The 14,899-nt window shown below is 40.4% G+C and overlaps 2 protein-coding genes across 4 annotated transcripts in view; one reads left to right on the forward strand and one right to left on the reverse strand.

Annotated features, from left to right (window-relative positions):
- Window positions 1-874: 874 nt before the first annotated feature.
- LOC101169670 (vasoactive intestinal polypeptide receptor) lies at window positions 875-11,010 on the reverse strand. Of its 2 annotated transcripts, none has more exons than XM_020708790.2 (13): window positions 10,925-11,010; window positions 9,790-9,889; window positions 9,337-9,447; window positions 8,331-8,431; window positions 6,560-6,669; window positions 6,350-6,479; window positions 4,971-5,124; window positions 4,824-4,884; window positions 4,678-4,747; window positions 2,820-2,911; window positions 2,561-2,699; window positions 2,443-2,484; window positions 875-1,332 (listed from the first exon to the last, which is right to left on the reverse strand). In XM_020708790.2, exons 2-13 carry the CDS (start codon window positions 9,827-9,829, stop codon window positions 1,147-1,149), a joined length of 1,236 nt encoding a protein of 411 aa, XP_020564449.1. In that variant the 5' UTR covers window positions 9,830-9,889; window positions 10,925-11,010; the 3' UTR covers window positions 875-1,146. The 2 variants fall into 2 exon arrangements, with proteins under 2 accessions (XP_020564449.1, XP_004066628.1); XM_004066580.4 differs by lacking the exon at window positions 10,925-11,010 and adding an exon at window positions 10,012-10,374.
- Window positions 10,552-14,899, forward strand: part of cfap221 (cilia and flagella associated protein 221) — a 46,113-nt gene continuing 41,765 nt past the window's right edge. The window contains exons 1-7 of one of the 2 annotated variants that reach the window (XM_023965578.1): window positions 10,552-10,695; window positions 10,992-11,137; window positions 11,223-11,323; window positions 13,104-13,190; window positions 13,280-13,375; window positions 13,509-13,609; window positions 13,729-13,832. In XM_023965578.1, the coding sequence (XP_023821346.1) occupies window positions 11,017-11,137; window positions 11,223-11,323; window positions 13,104-13,190; window positions 13,280-13,375; window positions 13,509-13,609; window positions 13,729-13,832 (610 nt within the window). In that variant the 5' untranslated portion in view covers window positions 10,552-10,695; window positions 10,992-11,016. Of the gene's footprint in view, window positions 10,696-10,930; window positions 11,138-11,222; window positions 11,324-13,103; window positions 13,191-13,279; window positions 13,376-13,508; window positions 13,610-13,728; window positions 13,833-14,899 lie in introns of those variants that run through there. The other variant, XM_023965589.1, reaches the window with a different exon arrangement.

Here is a 14,899-nt window from a genome sequence, read left to right on the forward strand (position 1 = left end):
GAGGCACCGGGGAAGACCCAGGACACGCTGGAGATACTACATCTCTCGGCTGGCCTGGGAACGTCTCGGGGTCCCCCCAGAGAAGCTGGAGAAAGTGCCCGGGGAGAGGGAAGTCTGGGCATCTTTGCTTAGACTGCTGCCCCCACGACCCGGTCCGGGATGAGCGGAAGAAGATGGATGGATAAAAGCTGCAGATCACTCCTTTGTTTCCACACCGTGACTCATCAAATCTGTCTTTCTCTGCTCTAAGTGTATTTCTGACACAATCCTCTACTGGTTGATGTCCTGACCACAACAAACTTTGAAATGATCATAACAGAGAGGAATTTAGCTCCAATGGTCTCTCCTCAGGTGTCCAACAGGGTTCTGTGCTGGGGCCCCTTATCTTTTAGACTTTACACATAGTTGAGATCCAGCGTTCACCCGTTTTTCTGTTTCTGAGCTGAGGAGATACAAATGCTCCAGGTTGTTGACTCAGATGTGTCTCTGCTTGGAGACCCTGATCTTTCTTGGATTCATTTGTAGTTTTTGTTCAAAAATGAAGTCCAAAAAAAGAAAAATAAATTCTGTCAAACATTTTAAAGACCACCTAGCTTACACAAACACACACAAAACAGCCTGTGAGGATAAACAGTCATTAAAAATATGTCAAACTGATATATATTTATTTAAATCCAGTCTCCTTTTAATAATTACATTCTAAACAACATTAATAAATAGGCCGTTTAACATTCCAAAGAGATTTATAGGTTTTGTTTCGTAGTTTCTAAACTTTACACCCAGTTTTAGTTTCTTTGAATCAATAGTTGCAATCTCAGTCTGTAGATTTACCACTAACAACATAAAATATATCAACTTTATAACAGCTTCAGTACATTATCATGTCTTGTAGTTTATTTTAGTACGTGTTTGATGGTCAAGAAGCTAAAGGGAGCTAAAGCTAAGGGTTAGGAGAAGTGGAACCAAAAAGAAAATGAAATGTTTGGTAAATTAAGTCGGAAATATATTTAGTCCACCATTTAAAATCCGGAGACTTTGGTAAAACGAGGAGGCCAAAGAGACACAAAAATAAATAAGAGTTCTGTAGATTTGAAAAAAAACATCTCTGCATCCTCTCCAACCTAACTCCATCTTCTAGTTTGTAGATCACATCTCCAGAGTGTCCACAGGGAGGACGCTGCTCGCCTGGCTCCCTGGGGAGGAGGGCAGCAGGGACACCTGGGTGTTGGCAGAGCCGCTGTGGCTGATGGAGCCGTGGTGGTGCCGCGGCCGGTTCGGAAGGTGGCGGACCAGCTTCCACCTCCTCCACCGCCTCTTGAACTCCTGCTGCACCTACGGAGCCAACCAAGAGATTCCCATGCTACGTTCACACTGGTGAACCGCGTGTGACGCGCGGTCAAGAACACGCATATACAGTAGCTCATGGGGTTCACACTGAAGAAGCAGGGAGGGGCTTCTTCTTTTTTTCTCTATGGTTTACTAGCGCATGTCCGCAAAGTTGGAAGCGAATTAGTGCGAAATGGACAGGTCTCCACAAGGTCTAAATTTGGTTCTTGGGTTCTTTAACCCTTGTGCCATCTTGTGGGGTCCAGATGACCCCACCCTTACATTGCCGTGTTATCCCTACCATGACAGAGGTGGATAAATGTAATCCAGTGAAGATCACAAATCATTGAAGAAAAAAGGTTCTTGTGGCCCACTACCAATGCTAACGTGCCTCCAAGGCACATTAACATTGGGAGTGGGGTCAACTGGACCCCACAAGATAGCACAAGGATTTAGAAGGTTTCTATCCGACGAGGTGTCAACAGATTAGATATATAATAGGGAGCCTGTCCTTTTGTAGCATTCAAGGTTAAAACTGGGAATAAAACTAACAACCCGACTGGTCAAAGTTAATCTGGTCTACCTTGGTACGTGCGTTCAATGGCGGCACGTTTCGTACGTAGAGCCTGAAAAGAGTCGTGAAAATGTGCGTAGCATGGAAGACCGAAACGCTCCTTCACATGGAGTTTTTATTGAACGTGCGTTGCCGTTAACGTAGCGTCAGTAGGATGACGAACCACAGAAAGATGATTCTTTGACTCTTAAAAATTCACTTATTTTAAGGCTAAATTGGTTTTATTCACAATTGCTGTTAATTGCTGTTAATAACTGTTTTGGCATCGTTAGTGACCCAAACTCACATTGGTAGAACTTTCATTCAAAACAATTGAGAAACTTTACATCGAAACTAACAGAAAATTCGATTTTGTCGCATTGGGGGAAGCATTAGAGTTTTTTTGAGTAAATATGAGTTTAACTGTTGTCCAGCTTTTCTCAAATTTGAGCAAATCTGCTTGAAACTTTGCCAGAGAAAGCGAAAAGCCCTAATCCCACGGGATTTCAAACACAAAAGGTCATGCAGGTGAATGAACACACCTGCACGCCGGCAGCCCTTACCTCGCCGTTCATGAAGCAGTAGAGGGTCGCGACCATCAAACCCTTTAGGAGAGAAAACCCAGAGTTCAGGCGTGCGCCTCACTACTCCCACGTCACCAGACGCCGCCCCATCATTTACCTGCGTCGACGACAGAACCAGCTCGGCGAACATCTTGATCTTCGACATGGAGCTGCTGGCTTCCACGCGCAGGAACACAAACACCATGTAATGCAGGCCGAACACGGCCACCAGGAAGAACGTGGACTTGATCAGCTTCCTGACAAAAGGAAACGAAGACACCCCAACTGACAACTACGCATATGCTTCCTGGCACTTCCATGTTTATCCTCACAGCCGTGTCTCACTCATAATAGAAACGGGACGGAGCTCTACTCACTTGTACTGACTGAACTCGTTCCTCCGCGCGTCGGGCATTCGGAGTTTGCTCACCAGAACCCTCAATATGCCCAGAAAAAAGATGAGGTTCGTCTGAAATCGTGACATTTGTTTAGAAAAAACAGCTTGGCGAAAAAAAGGCTGTCGGTCGTATCTGTGCTACATTTGTACAAAGTACCAGACGTGTCTCAGAAAGTACTGAAAATACAAAAGTACTTTTTACACATCTGCTACAGCAGGAAGAGGGAAATAGGCTGAAATTCAGCAAATTCAATTCGTATAAGGATTATGCTACCTTTAGCACTTTTAGTCTGAAGTTTTCAGTTAGGCTATGGTCACAAATATAAACGCCACCGCACGACTTGGAGGCGTCTACAGAATCTTCAAGATTTCGTGCTGCCACCCCCATTTTTTGAACATGGTTGGCGTGGTCATGAATGTAGACACCGGCTGTCGGGTGTCAGGCGGAGATGACACCTTTTGTGAAATCAGGCGGCCATAGGGCGGTGGCAGCCCAATGGAGGGGGACCTGGTGACGCCTAGACATCATTAGCCGGAATTCCGGTTCTGGCTAACAGTGTCAGGGCGCCATGTGGTTCCCTGCAACCAGGTCCTCTTGGCTGGATCGCAGGTGTCCCAGGGGTATAGAAGAAGCTGGCTATTTTGCATCATTGGTCATTCGCAACTCAACTTATAGACAAAATGCAGCAGCCCAGAGCTTCAGCGCCCAAAACGAAGTTCCAGGGGGTCCAACCACAGCAGGATTCATGTGCAGGACTCACAGTGGCCAGGATCACCAGATTGTCGTCTGGTCATCTCCGGGCCCATATCAACAACCATCGTCCAGTGCCTGAGCTGCAACCGTGGTGTTTCTAACAATCAGGCGTGGAAGAGCAGCTTGCGGGCTTGAGGGTAACAGTTGGAAATCGGACGTTTTTGGGGTCCTTGCAGACCCTCCTATCAGTCAATTATCATGATGCTGCCTTCCTGACACTGAACTGCCATCGGACGACCTCCAAATGCTCCCCGGCGGTCACCAACCGATGTCAAAGAATCATCTCGTCACCGTAAAATTTTTCCTTTTTTGTAAAACCTCCGCCCGGCGTGTAAAAATGCAACTGCCGATTACAAATGCCGCAGCGTGACCACCTGCCGAATTACCTCGCTGAAGCATTTTGGGATGTGTGACCATAGTCTTAGTATTTGTCCTACACTACGTGGTCTGAAGAACACCTGCTGTACTCAAGTATACTTTAAGTGTAGTACTTGAAGTATGCTCACTGTGCTGAAACCTCAATATGCTTGCAGCCAAAAACAGCTAAACATTTATCTTTGTGAGATCAATTTCAGACTAAGTCAACTCAGACTGAGGCTAAAGCAAACGGGCTGCTGTTCACAGTGATGTTCAAAGCAAACTGGACGTGAAAGGTTTGGGAAATTGACAATAATTACCTCAACATTCAGCTGTGTTTACACTTAGTTTGCATTGTCCATCCCTTAGCAAAAAGTAGTAAACTTGATGTTTCTTTTATCAAAAATACTTACAAGAAACATACTACAGACCATGAACATGTAGTGTAGGCAATATACTACCTGAATACTTTTTCAGACTAAATTGGAACATTTGAAGTTTACTTTAAATAGATGGTATATTAAAAGTAAACAACTATTTTGCATATACTGTTAGTACACCTAAATAGACTACTTTTTGCTAGAAAAACGACAAAACATTGAGTTTCTGTACTTTTTCTTCATCCTATTAGCTAGTTTAGTACACAAGTAAAGTAGCATACAAGTGTATCTTTTTGGTTTTTTTAAACAGATGTTTAAAATAATATTTAAAGAACAAGAGTGTTTACACATATTGATAGCAGAACCGGCACTCGAAGGATCCATAAAATCCATTCGTGGCTTCCTGTTTCCCAGCAGCTGTGGACAGAGAAGAACTGGTCACTGTCACTGTCAGATCCCACCGCCTGAAATATGTCCGTTGGTAGAACCTCACCCTTCATCTTCATAAAAATACCTGGCACACGACCAGGCGACGATCACGATGAGCGGTAAGCCTGAGCAGCGCAATGAAAATGGTTACATTCAGAAAGGGGAACCTGAATGTTTTGGGTTTTTCTTTTCTGTGTGTGTGAATTATTACCCCAGCTGAGGACGATGTACCAGATCAGATGTTTCTTCAGGGAGAAGAATGAACGGCTGACTAACGTGAACAGGAAGTGACCCTCCACCAGCAGCCAGCTGTAGTTGGCCAGGATGCAGTAGTTGGAAAAGATCGGCACAAACTTACAGCCCACCTGAGGAAAGTGAAAGACACCATTAGTAGATATGCAGATAGATACTTTACTGCCCCTGTTAGGAAAGTTAGGAAGGCTGTTTTTGTTTAAATGCGTGTATTTATGATGAGTTTTCATTGCCTCACTTCCTTTAATTTGTTCTCTTTGTTCATTCTTTTAAAGAAAAAACCTCCGTAAATATCCCCCACCAAGGAGATCCACACTTTATTCCCAGAGATAACGTGTTTTGTTTCCTGAATTGAACAGATCTTCAAAACTTCAGCTAGATTTTTTTTTTTTATGTATCAGCTAATTGTGTGGAGGTATTAGCTGACAATAAACGTTTTATAACAAACTAGGAAAGGAAATCAATAGAAATCAGCGGAAATGAAAAACTTAATGTAAAATATTTAATATTTTCTTTGTATTATTATGTAAACCTGGTTCTGGTTTCCAGCTCTCCCTGCACTAAATCTGGTGTGTTCATAACCTGGTCCAAACACGCATGAGGTGCATTGCTCTAAGGCGACCAGCAGATGGCACTGGTGAGTCCTTGAAACTCCCAGGAATTAGTTTCCTTTAAAAGTTTACAAAATAGCTTTGTATTTTCTAAAGTTTCAAACTAAAGTGCATTAAATAAAAGGAATCTTTAAGTTTTGCTATTTCAAAAACAAAACAACATAATTCTAATAATGTATGTTCTTAAGTGATGTTACATTTAAGACCCACTCCAATGAAAATGGTGTTTTTTCGGATGATGGACACGCGCAAAGACGATTAAGGTTGATATTTCCTTTCTGAGTGTTTCTGCATTCAAATAGTTGTAAATCAGGAGCAGAGGAAAGAAACGCTGTTTGAAAAAGATCCTATTTGTGAAGTAGAAAACACGCTGGGAGGGCCACAAGCTTCACGCTCTGCTCCATTCTGATGCATCCGCTTGCAGACGGCTGGATCCACGTACGTCTCTGTTTTCCTGGAAGCTGACTCGGATCTGTGCGGCAGGATAGCTCCAGTGTTCCTCGCCGTTCTTGTTGCATCAGTTAGTGTGAGGTTGTGGGTGTGAGGGGCTGTAAGCCAGCCAGATAGAGAGTAAACAGAGATCTCTCAGCTATAGGAAGAGGGCAGGTTGTGCTCTCTGCCGCTCTGCAGACACCGTTTTGTTTTTTTGTGTGTGTGAACAGATCAAAAGAAGAACGGAGTGGAGACTCTAAATGGGTTTTTCTATTGTGGAAAAGAGCGTTCGTACCGGGTAGGAGTTACAGTGATAGGTGTTTTCAGAAAAGAGCAACGTGTCTCTGGCGAAGATGAAGATGGCTTTGAGGATGAAGGAGATAAACAGCTGGATGTGAATGTAGTTCCGAGTGCAGTGCAGTTTCCTGAAGAAACATTCAAAAGCGAACGATGAGTAGACAAAAAAAGAAAAGAACAAATACAACCAGAGGAATGCTTTTCTCACCTAAACAGGCACAATATGGCGATGGCGATGGCGAGGGAGATGAGGGAGAGAGCATATCCGACAGTGTAAACGGTCCTCACCGAGGAGAAATACAGATGAGTATCTGGGGACTAAACCAGAGGAAACAACTGGAAGTCTGGAAAAACACCATATTAACCACGACTAAACTGTTTGGCCCGAAGGATGCAAAAAGGTTTTGGTTTGGACTGAATTTGTTCAAAGATCAGCAGTAAATTTACAAAAAAGGACATTCTTTGATGTTTAAAAACTGAAATAATGTCAAAAAATAATGTATTATGCTGCTTCTTAACAATTTTTACCATTTTGTTGCATAAAATATGTTTATAGCTAAAGTTAAAAAATTCAGTAATTATTTAACATTTAAATAATGAGAGTTTAAACAGGAAAAGTGATGTCATAAATCACATTTGTTTAAAAAAATGACTTATTTAGGCTTTAAAAATTTAGGTTTCATTTCTTCTCTTTACTTGGCTTAATTTAACATTCAAAAATATAGTTTTTCTCAAACATTACACAATTTGGGATTTATAATTCTCTCTGCATTGTTTACATTTAGAAATCTGTGGTTTTAAAAATAATTTACTCACATTTAAAAGGAAAAACTAAAACTTTAAAAATGTGGAACTTTTGCTTTTGGGGTATTTCTTTTATATTGTATTAGCAAATGCAGAATTTTTACATTAAAAATTTTTTGAAAAATTAAAGATCACAAAATAAACAATCAGGACAATGAGATAAACTGTTAAACTATTCTGTCATCTTACATTTTAATATGAAAGACAATTTCTAATTCAATTATGATTTCAAATAATTCACTTAAAAAGGTTAAAGAGAAAATGCTCATAAATAAATTGCATTTATTTAAAATAAATCATTAAGGCATCAAACATGTTGGTTTTATTTCTTTTTATTAATTTATTTCTCTTAATTATATATTAATCACAAATTGTATAATTTGTAATCCTCTGCTTGTTTACATTTGGAAATGTAAATTTTAAATGATAGCCTAAAACTTACAAAAAAGGGGAAATTTTGGTTTTGTGTTCTTTTTTTTCTATATTCTTATCACAAATTTACAATAACGATCCAACATCCTCTTCGTTTCTTACCTTTGATGGTGTATAGTTATTAGCTAACAGCTAGCTGAATGTGCAGCATGGACTGTTAATAAAGTTTGTTCATAGTAAAGGACAGCAGAGGTCAAACTCAAAGCTTTTCTTTTTTTAATGTGGGGTTTTTGGCTCCAACTTTTTCCTGGTATTTGATCGTATCAGAACAGAGCTTGAACAACGTTGACGCTTAATTCATGAGATCTCATTTTCAGAGAAAGCTTCTTTAAAACATCTGTTGAATAGAGATTACAGCAAAACTGTTCAGGTCCCTCAGAGACATTTACGTCAGCCTGGTTGTTTGGACCGCAGTAATCCTATCAACAAATCTCTTATCAACCAGGCTGAAAAATGACCAGGTTCCCACGCTGTTCTCAGTCCAGCACAAAAAAAGATGCTTGTTACTATATTTCCTGTGCAGAGATAAACTCACAAAATCAGAATTTTATGGCATTTGACATAACGTCTAAAAACTACAAGCCTTTGGTGCTCTTTAGAGTAATGACTTCTTTTATTACAAACTGTCAATAAATGTTTCGTTTTTTTGTATTTAATTACCAGTTAGCTTCATTTTTGTCGCATTTGTTTTTAGATAAAAGGTGAGTTTTAATGTTTTAAAAAAAAGGTGAAAAGGAGCCGACCTCATTGAGAAAGTGGAGAGTGACATTGAAGACGCAGGCGTCCTCATATGGGATAAAAAGTTCTGTCCATCCGTTGGCTGTGCAGTTTCGCTGCACTTTACCTGCAAAATATACAAAAACTCCATTTGTCCCCTTTCAAATTTAATTAAAATTCAGTTCAAATATGCTAATAAGGGGGTGTTGCCACAATTTAAACAAAGCACCAGACACCATTTCTTGTGTTGAAATGTGTTGTTTGCCCTTTTAATTTAAACTTTTACTGTGTTTTTTTGTAAAAAAACACAACACAGTTTACTCGTTTTTATTTTCTATTTTCTGCATTATCAGGCATGTAAATCTGACTTTATAATCTGGGTTTTTTGTTTGCTTTTTGGCCTTTCATCCATCTATTTTCCATTTTCTTTTAAAAACTCTCCAGGCAAAGATTGACGTATAAATTACATTTTTGTTTTGGCTCCAAGTGTTGATGATGACAGAAAGCAGTGAAAGTGAATCAATAAAACATTAATCTGCTTTGGAGCAGTTTTTCCCCCAAAAGGACAAATAAAACCCCAGAGGATTCAGTTCCACAGAAAGATTATGAGTTAATGTATCAGAAACAAATGTCTTTTAAAGGGGAAAAGGGCCAAACAGTTCTGATCTTTGAGAAAGGCATCGCCACCTTAAAGAAAAACCTCCAATATGCAGATGATACGCTGCTTTATTTAAGTTATTTCTAATGTGAAATATCGTATGTTACGTAAATGCTACATAACGTACAATAAAATAAGGACCATGTCACTCTATCAGATAAGCTTCTACTACTTTTTATAATTTATTACGCCACCTATTATTGTCATCCTGCATTATGCTTTTGTTTTCCCTGGCCTCCTTGTGTAAACACACCTTTTATGGTTGACCGTGTAAACACAGAGGTGGAACATTCCTCACTTTCCTATGGAAACAGGCGAACTGCAGCCATGCGCTGTGAAATAATGCAGGTTAAACCAAAGTTTGAGCATCTCACCTTCAGAATGGAAGAACTCAGGACACAGTTTAGAGACGGTTTCGCCGAGGGGAGCAGCAGGCCAACAGGTCAAGTTGTCCCACATCCCGCTGCATTGCACGCTGATGTTTTCTTAAGAGAAAGAACGTGAAAATAACAAGTTAAACTGTTAAAATAGTAGCTTAAATACACAGACGGAAAAAGTGCATACATGGATGGAAAATATTTAATTGATAATATCAATAATGACCAAAAAAAGTTAAAAAAATATACACTATTTATCTGTAGCTTTTGTCGGTGCACTTTTCGATGTAGCCACTAGATGTCACTAAAACACTGCTTTCAAAGTTTTTCCAACCCTTAATATCAGCTTTTTTTAGATGCTAAAAAGACAGAAAATACCTTTTTTGTATATATATATATATGATTATTATTGAAAATACTTTTAAAAATCGCGTTAATGTAAAAACATACCTGTTGATTTGAGTGACTTATGAAACAGCAGATTCCTCATGCAGTCTTCCTCTTCTTTAACAAGTTTGACATTAGGATGACAGTCAAGGAAAGACTTTGCCTGCAAAAGTAACACAGAAAATACAAATAAAAAAAAGAATTTCAAAATAAAAATGAGGCCAATTCATGTTTAGATTTAGCTCTACTTAGTACCATACAGATGTAAGAAGAAACAGTTCTCACAGGGGTCAATAGCAACACTCCCAGGATCCCAACTTTTTCCATCATTTCCAAAAGGTAAAAGTTTCCTGGAGATGGGCTAATAAATCCTTAAAAAAAACTAAACACAGGCTAGATCAACCATCCTGTCCTCCGGAGGATACATGAACCATGAAAATCAAACTTGTGTGTGTCAGTAATCATCCCGTGTATCTGCAGGACAATCTCAACAACTCTGCCATAAAATTGTCTTTCATCAGATGACAAGTTCCTGTCAAGAATTTCAAAATAAAATCGTGACCCGCCGACAGCTATAAACACAACCCGTAAATATATTTTTGATTGACAAGATCTTCAAAAACACTTGTAAAAGATTGAATATATGTATTTTCTTAATAAAGAGGGTAGCTTAAAACATGTAATAGTTGTTGTGTTTCAAATATTTTGAAGGCGTACTGCACATCGTCGGGCCTTGTGGCTGGAGTGCTGACGGCAGTTTGATTGAGGGAGCGGGTAGCCAATCGCGTTCTTCCTTTGAAACGTGTTCCCGCTCTTCTTTGTCATTTGGGTCGCCATGGTAACAAGAAGACCCCCCCCTCGCCCCGTCGTGTGTCGTTCACCGGTGAATAAACAACACAACGAAATGAAGCGCTCGTGCCAGAATACAAACAGATAAATAAATAAAGCGACCGTTCATCTTTAATAAAAGTAAGTCATAAATGGAAGGTTAAAACGTTTTATGGGTAAATGTGGACAAAGTTTGTGTTTGTGAAGTCAAGTTAACTAATAGCTAAAGTCTAATTTGTTAGCCTCTATGCTAGCTATTTTTTGTTGAAATGGGTTTTCTAAGGGGGTTTTGGAGCTGAATTTTAGCTGAAAGTGCAATAAAATAATTATTAAATTTCCCCGTGAGTCAGCTAAAAGGTCTCAAAATTACCTGTTCTGTATGTAGACACCATGAGTTTTGATGCTGCAAACTTTCCCTCCTTCATCCTCCTCACAAGGAGCTGGAGTTGACCTTCCTTCAGGATGGATGTGGCTTTTTCTGGGCTCCAGATGCTCCCTGAGACCCCCAGGACAGCGAGGCCCCTGCCCCTGAGACAGCTGGTGGAGGAGAGCCGGAAAACGCCCAGGCAGCTGCTGGAATCCAGTAAAAACGCCTTGAAAAGCCTCATTTTTTTCCTCTTTTTTTTTTTCCGCCTTTCTGCCTAATTCTTGGTTCTTTGTCTTTGTAGAGACTGTTGCCAACCCAAAACGCAACAGCCAGGTCCAAGCAGAACCGCCAGAACTTCATTTCAGTGGCTTTCAGCTGAACAAACATTATCAGAAAACTCTGGTACAAAATTTATTTTTGTTAAATTTAAAGCTTTGTAAAAAAAACAAAAAAAAACGGGGGCCATTCAAATATTTCACATGCTTTTACATGTAAAACATTAAATCCAGATCTGAAAAAGATTAAAACATGAATAGATTGAGAAAGATTATATAAAAAACAATGTTTTGATGTTATAAAATAGAAATTTTTTACTTCAAGTCCAAATAAAGACCTAGAGATGACAGGATAGTTTTAATAATTTGAGCATAAATGTCCTCTAAATGGTTAATGCTTAAACGCCACACGTTAACATTTAAACCCTTATGAAATGCACATATTGTTTGTTTGCCCATTTTACATCAAATATTAATAATTTTCTCACTAAAGGATAAAAAAAATAATTCAGTAACTTCTAATCTACATTGTGAGTCATAAAGCAGCATTTCCAGAACAAGGATACACATTTATTGTTTTAAATATGATCCACTACTAACCTTGTTTTTTATTCCTTTATGTTGACTTAATCTCATTTATTTACACTCAGTTTTATTGTGTGGCACTTTTTATGTCAACAACACAAAGTACTTTACAAGTATACAAATCGACATGACCTAAAAATAGCAAACAAATGTAGCAATTAATAAGATAAAATCAAAAAATAGAATTTAACATTACAAATCGGAGTAAGTCATGTCAGAATTCGCAGACGGTGGGAATTAATTTTTGCAAACTCAATGACCCCTCCCCCTTACTCAAAAGAATTATGACATCACAGCCGGAGAAACCTTAACAAAAAATGAATGGGCCCACAATCTCTTATGGGGCTCAGAAATAAATTCAAAACACACATGTCTGAGATATTCAAAGGAAGTTTTAAAATTATTATGGGATGGCCACAGGACTTGCAGCCATTTTTCCACAATATGGCAAAAAAAAACACCTGTTTGCACAATCTTCACAAAATTTGACCTCAACTGAAGTTTCATCGTCCTTTGAGCTCAGGAAGAAGGCGCCATTTGGAATTAAAAATAAAAAAAAATCCCCGTCAGGACCAGCAAGAAATTTAAACTCCTCCACTGGATTTCCATCTACCCCCCCCCCCCCCCCCCCCCCCCCCCAAGTCCTCAAGCCTCATTGGACAGCTGTTAAAAAAAAACAAAAAACGTTTTGTAGGTTTTGATCGTTGAGTGTTAGTGGCGTTCCAATGATCCTTGCATATTTTTGACCGAAAACATTGTCAAAATGTGATACATGAATCCTTAGTCCAAGCTCAACGGAACAATGTATATGAACGTGATAGGAATGTTGTGTGCGGTTAATAAAAAAAAAACACCAGTTGCCACAGAAATTAAAAAAAAAAATTACTTTTGCCAATTCTTCTAAAAATGAGATAGACCTGTTCGTCACCCCCAGGTGACCAAAAAAAATAGTATAGTTGCTATGGAGATAGAACCAAAAGAAAAGCCGCCATTTTGATAAAAGCTTTTGTCAAGTGCAGCTCTGACCAGGGGGGATGCTGGTTGACGGGGGAGAGCAGGGGTGCGTCAAGAGGGGGTTAACTACCATCGCCACTCCATGCATCCAAAGTCCACATAGAAGGGACACATCCGGAACTCAAACCAGGGCCTTCTCACGGGGGAGGTGCTAACCGCCACACCACCGTACAGCCCCTATTCAACTTCCGTTTAGGGGCAGATTTGACTGGGCTGGATAGAAACCCTGCGACCATGGAAACGGGTCCTTCAAGTGCCAACCGATGTGATCAAGGTAACCGCTTCTCCTTCTCCCCCCACCTCACCAGAAACTCATCAACGTCTCATCAGAGGCCCTGAGGATTCACATCGTTCCGACACTCACCGAGCACTTCCAGACAACTTTCACCAAAAAGGTGATTGGTTTTTGTTGTTTTTTGACTCCACTGGTGGTTAAGCGCACTCAGGGCTGCCTCTCATGACTCAGCTGTCTCTGTCTATCAAGTATCGACTCATCCCCGGGCTCGCCTACACCCTGAAGGTCGCGTTTTGTCCGGACGAGTGGCGGTACTTCTATGACTGCATCCATGTCTGCTGTGAGGTACGGTCCCGCAGTTTTCATGCACTGGGAATGATCCGCTTTACCTGAAGGAATTAGAAATGTTTGCATCAGATGTGTTTTCACTTGTGTGTTGTTTTTCTAAAAATCTTTTATGGGCATTCAACCCTCCAAGGGGGAAGAGAACCTGTTAATTCCAGTTCACGCATACCCTGTCATCGACGACCTGCACATCCCCGCCCACATCGACCTGGCAGCCGTACCGCTCGGACAGAGGTGTGTCGGGTTTGGAGATCCTCAAACGCCCAGAGTCGCATCTGTCTCTTTGTGTTCTTCACGCCTGAGCCTCCCTCCGTGCATAAAAAACGCATCTTTTTTCTCTCTTTTGTCCTCAGCGTTCAGCGTGTCATTCCTCTGAGATGCCGCTGTCCCGTCGATTTCGAGTTCCAGGTGTTGCTCATCCAGTCACACGAGGCTTTCTCCGTCCAGCCTCTCGCAGGTGCCGTTTGAACCTTCCATAAGAATGCATGATGAGAGTATGGATGTCAACAAAAGCACGAGTGTTGAGGGAATTTATTTGTGAATTGGAAGGACCTGATTAGACAAGCAGAAAGCCCGGCGCTCGCGTAAGGCTTCCTCACAACCTCTGCCCTGTGTTGTGCGTTACATAAGTCCTAATGGGGGCTGGAGTGAAGAATGCGTCTGATTTCCTCACGGTGACAAAAAGCAGCATTCCCGGTCTGGAAGGCATCAAAACAGATGCCGGAAAGGGGCTCGGGATCTGGATCACAGCTGGCGTTTTTCCTGGAACGAGACAAAGAGACACAAAGGAAGTTGTCGCCTCAGAAAAAGCCTTCCTCCTTTTAAAAGAGCAGAGCCTCACTCTCCAACGATGATCTGGAAACTTTTTTGTGGAGTAGTTTGTGTTTAGGAGGCAACCGCCTCAGAGGAACTAGAGCAGGGGTCGGAAACCCCAGACACACCTATACGCCTCTGTTTTTCATTTTCTTCAACCAAAGACATACAACAAATTATTTGAAAAAAGTACACTGTATTTTTTGCGCAATAAGCGAAACAACAAAAAAAAGTATTATTTCACCAGGCTCCTGACTACGCTAGCGCTCCGACATTCCATCAAAGTGTGCAGCTTTGCAATTGACCAAAGTCGTACCAAAACAATTGGATGGATTTTTGAGCGCCATGTACCACAAAAAAACCCCTTTGAGCCCAACGATGCGGTGCACCAGATAATGAGAGGGACTGTCTGTTTTAAAAATAATCAAATAATTAAAGTGTGCCTTAAAGTAAAAAAAAAAAAAAGTTATAAACTATTTAATATTTAAAAATAAATGACTAATGTTCTCTTGATGTTTTATTCATGCCAAAAGCGCAGTAGTCATTTATTTTGATCATAATAGTAAACATATCGTAAATACAAAGCACTTTTCTTGTTGTTTCCTTTTGGATTATTCCATGAGGGGTCGCCACAGCGGATCATCTTTCACGGATTCGATTCGGATTCCCCAAATATCATCTCCCCACTTCAGGACAAAGCCAGATTTCTTC

This window comes from Oryzias latipes, chromosome 2 (assembly GCF_002234675.1).
Source record: "Oryzias latipes chromosome 2, ASM223467v1".
Taxonomy (NCBI): domain Eukaryota; kingdom Metazoa; phylum Chordata; class Actinopteri; order Beloniformes; family Adrianichthyidae; genus Oryzias; species Oryzias latipes.

What these genes read in the sequence shown, in the direction of transcription:
- LOC101169670 (XM_004066580.4), bottom strand. Translation starts at nt 10,056, where the DNA reads ATGATGGAAAAAGTTGGGATCCTGGGAGTGTTGCTATTGACCCCT. An exon ending in TGAGTTCTTCCATTCTGAAG is followed by an intron (nt 8,432 to 9,336) that starts GTGAGATGCTCA and finishes TATATTTTGCAG; the next exon opens with GTAAAGTGCAGCGAAACTGC. An exon ending in ACTGCTTCATGAACGGCGAG is followed by an intron (nt 1,333 to 2,442) that starts GTAAGGGCTGCC and finishes TTGGCTCCGTAG; the next exon opens with GTGCAGCAGGAGTTCAAGAG.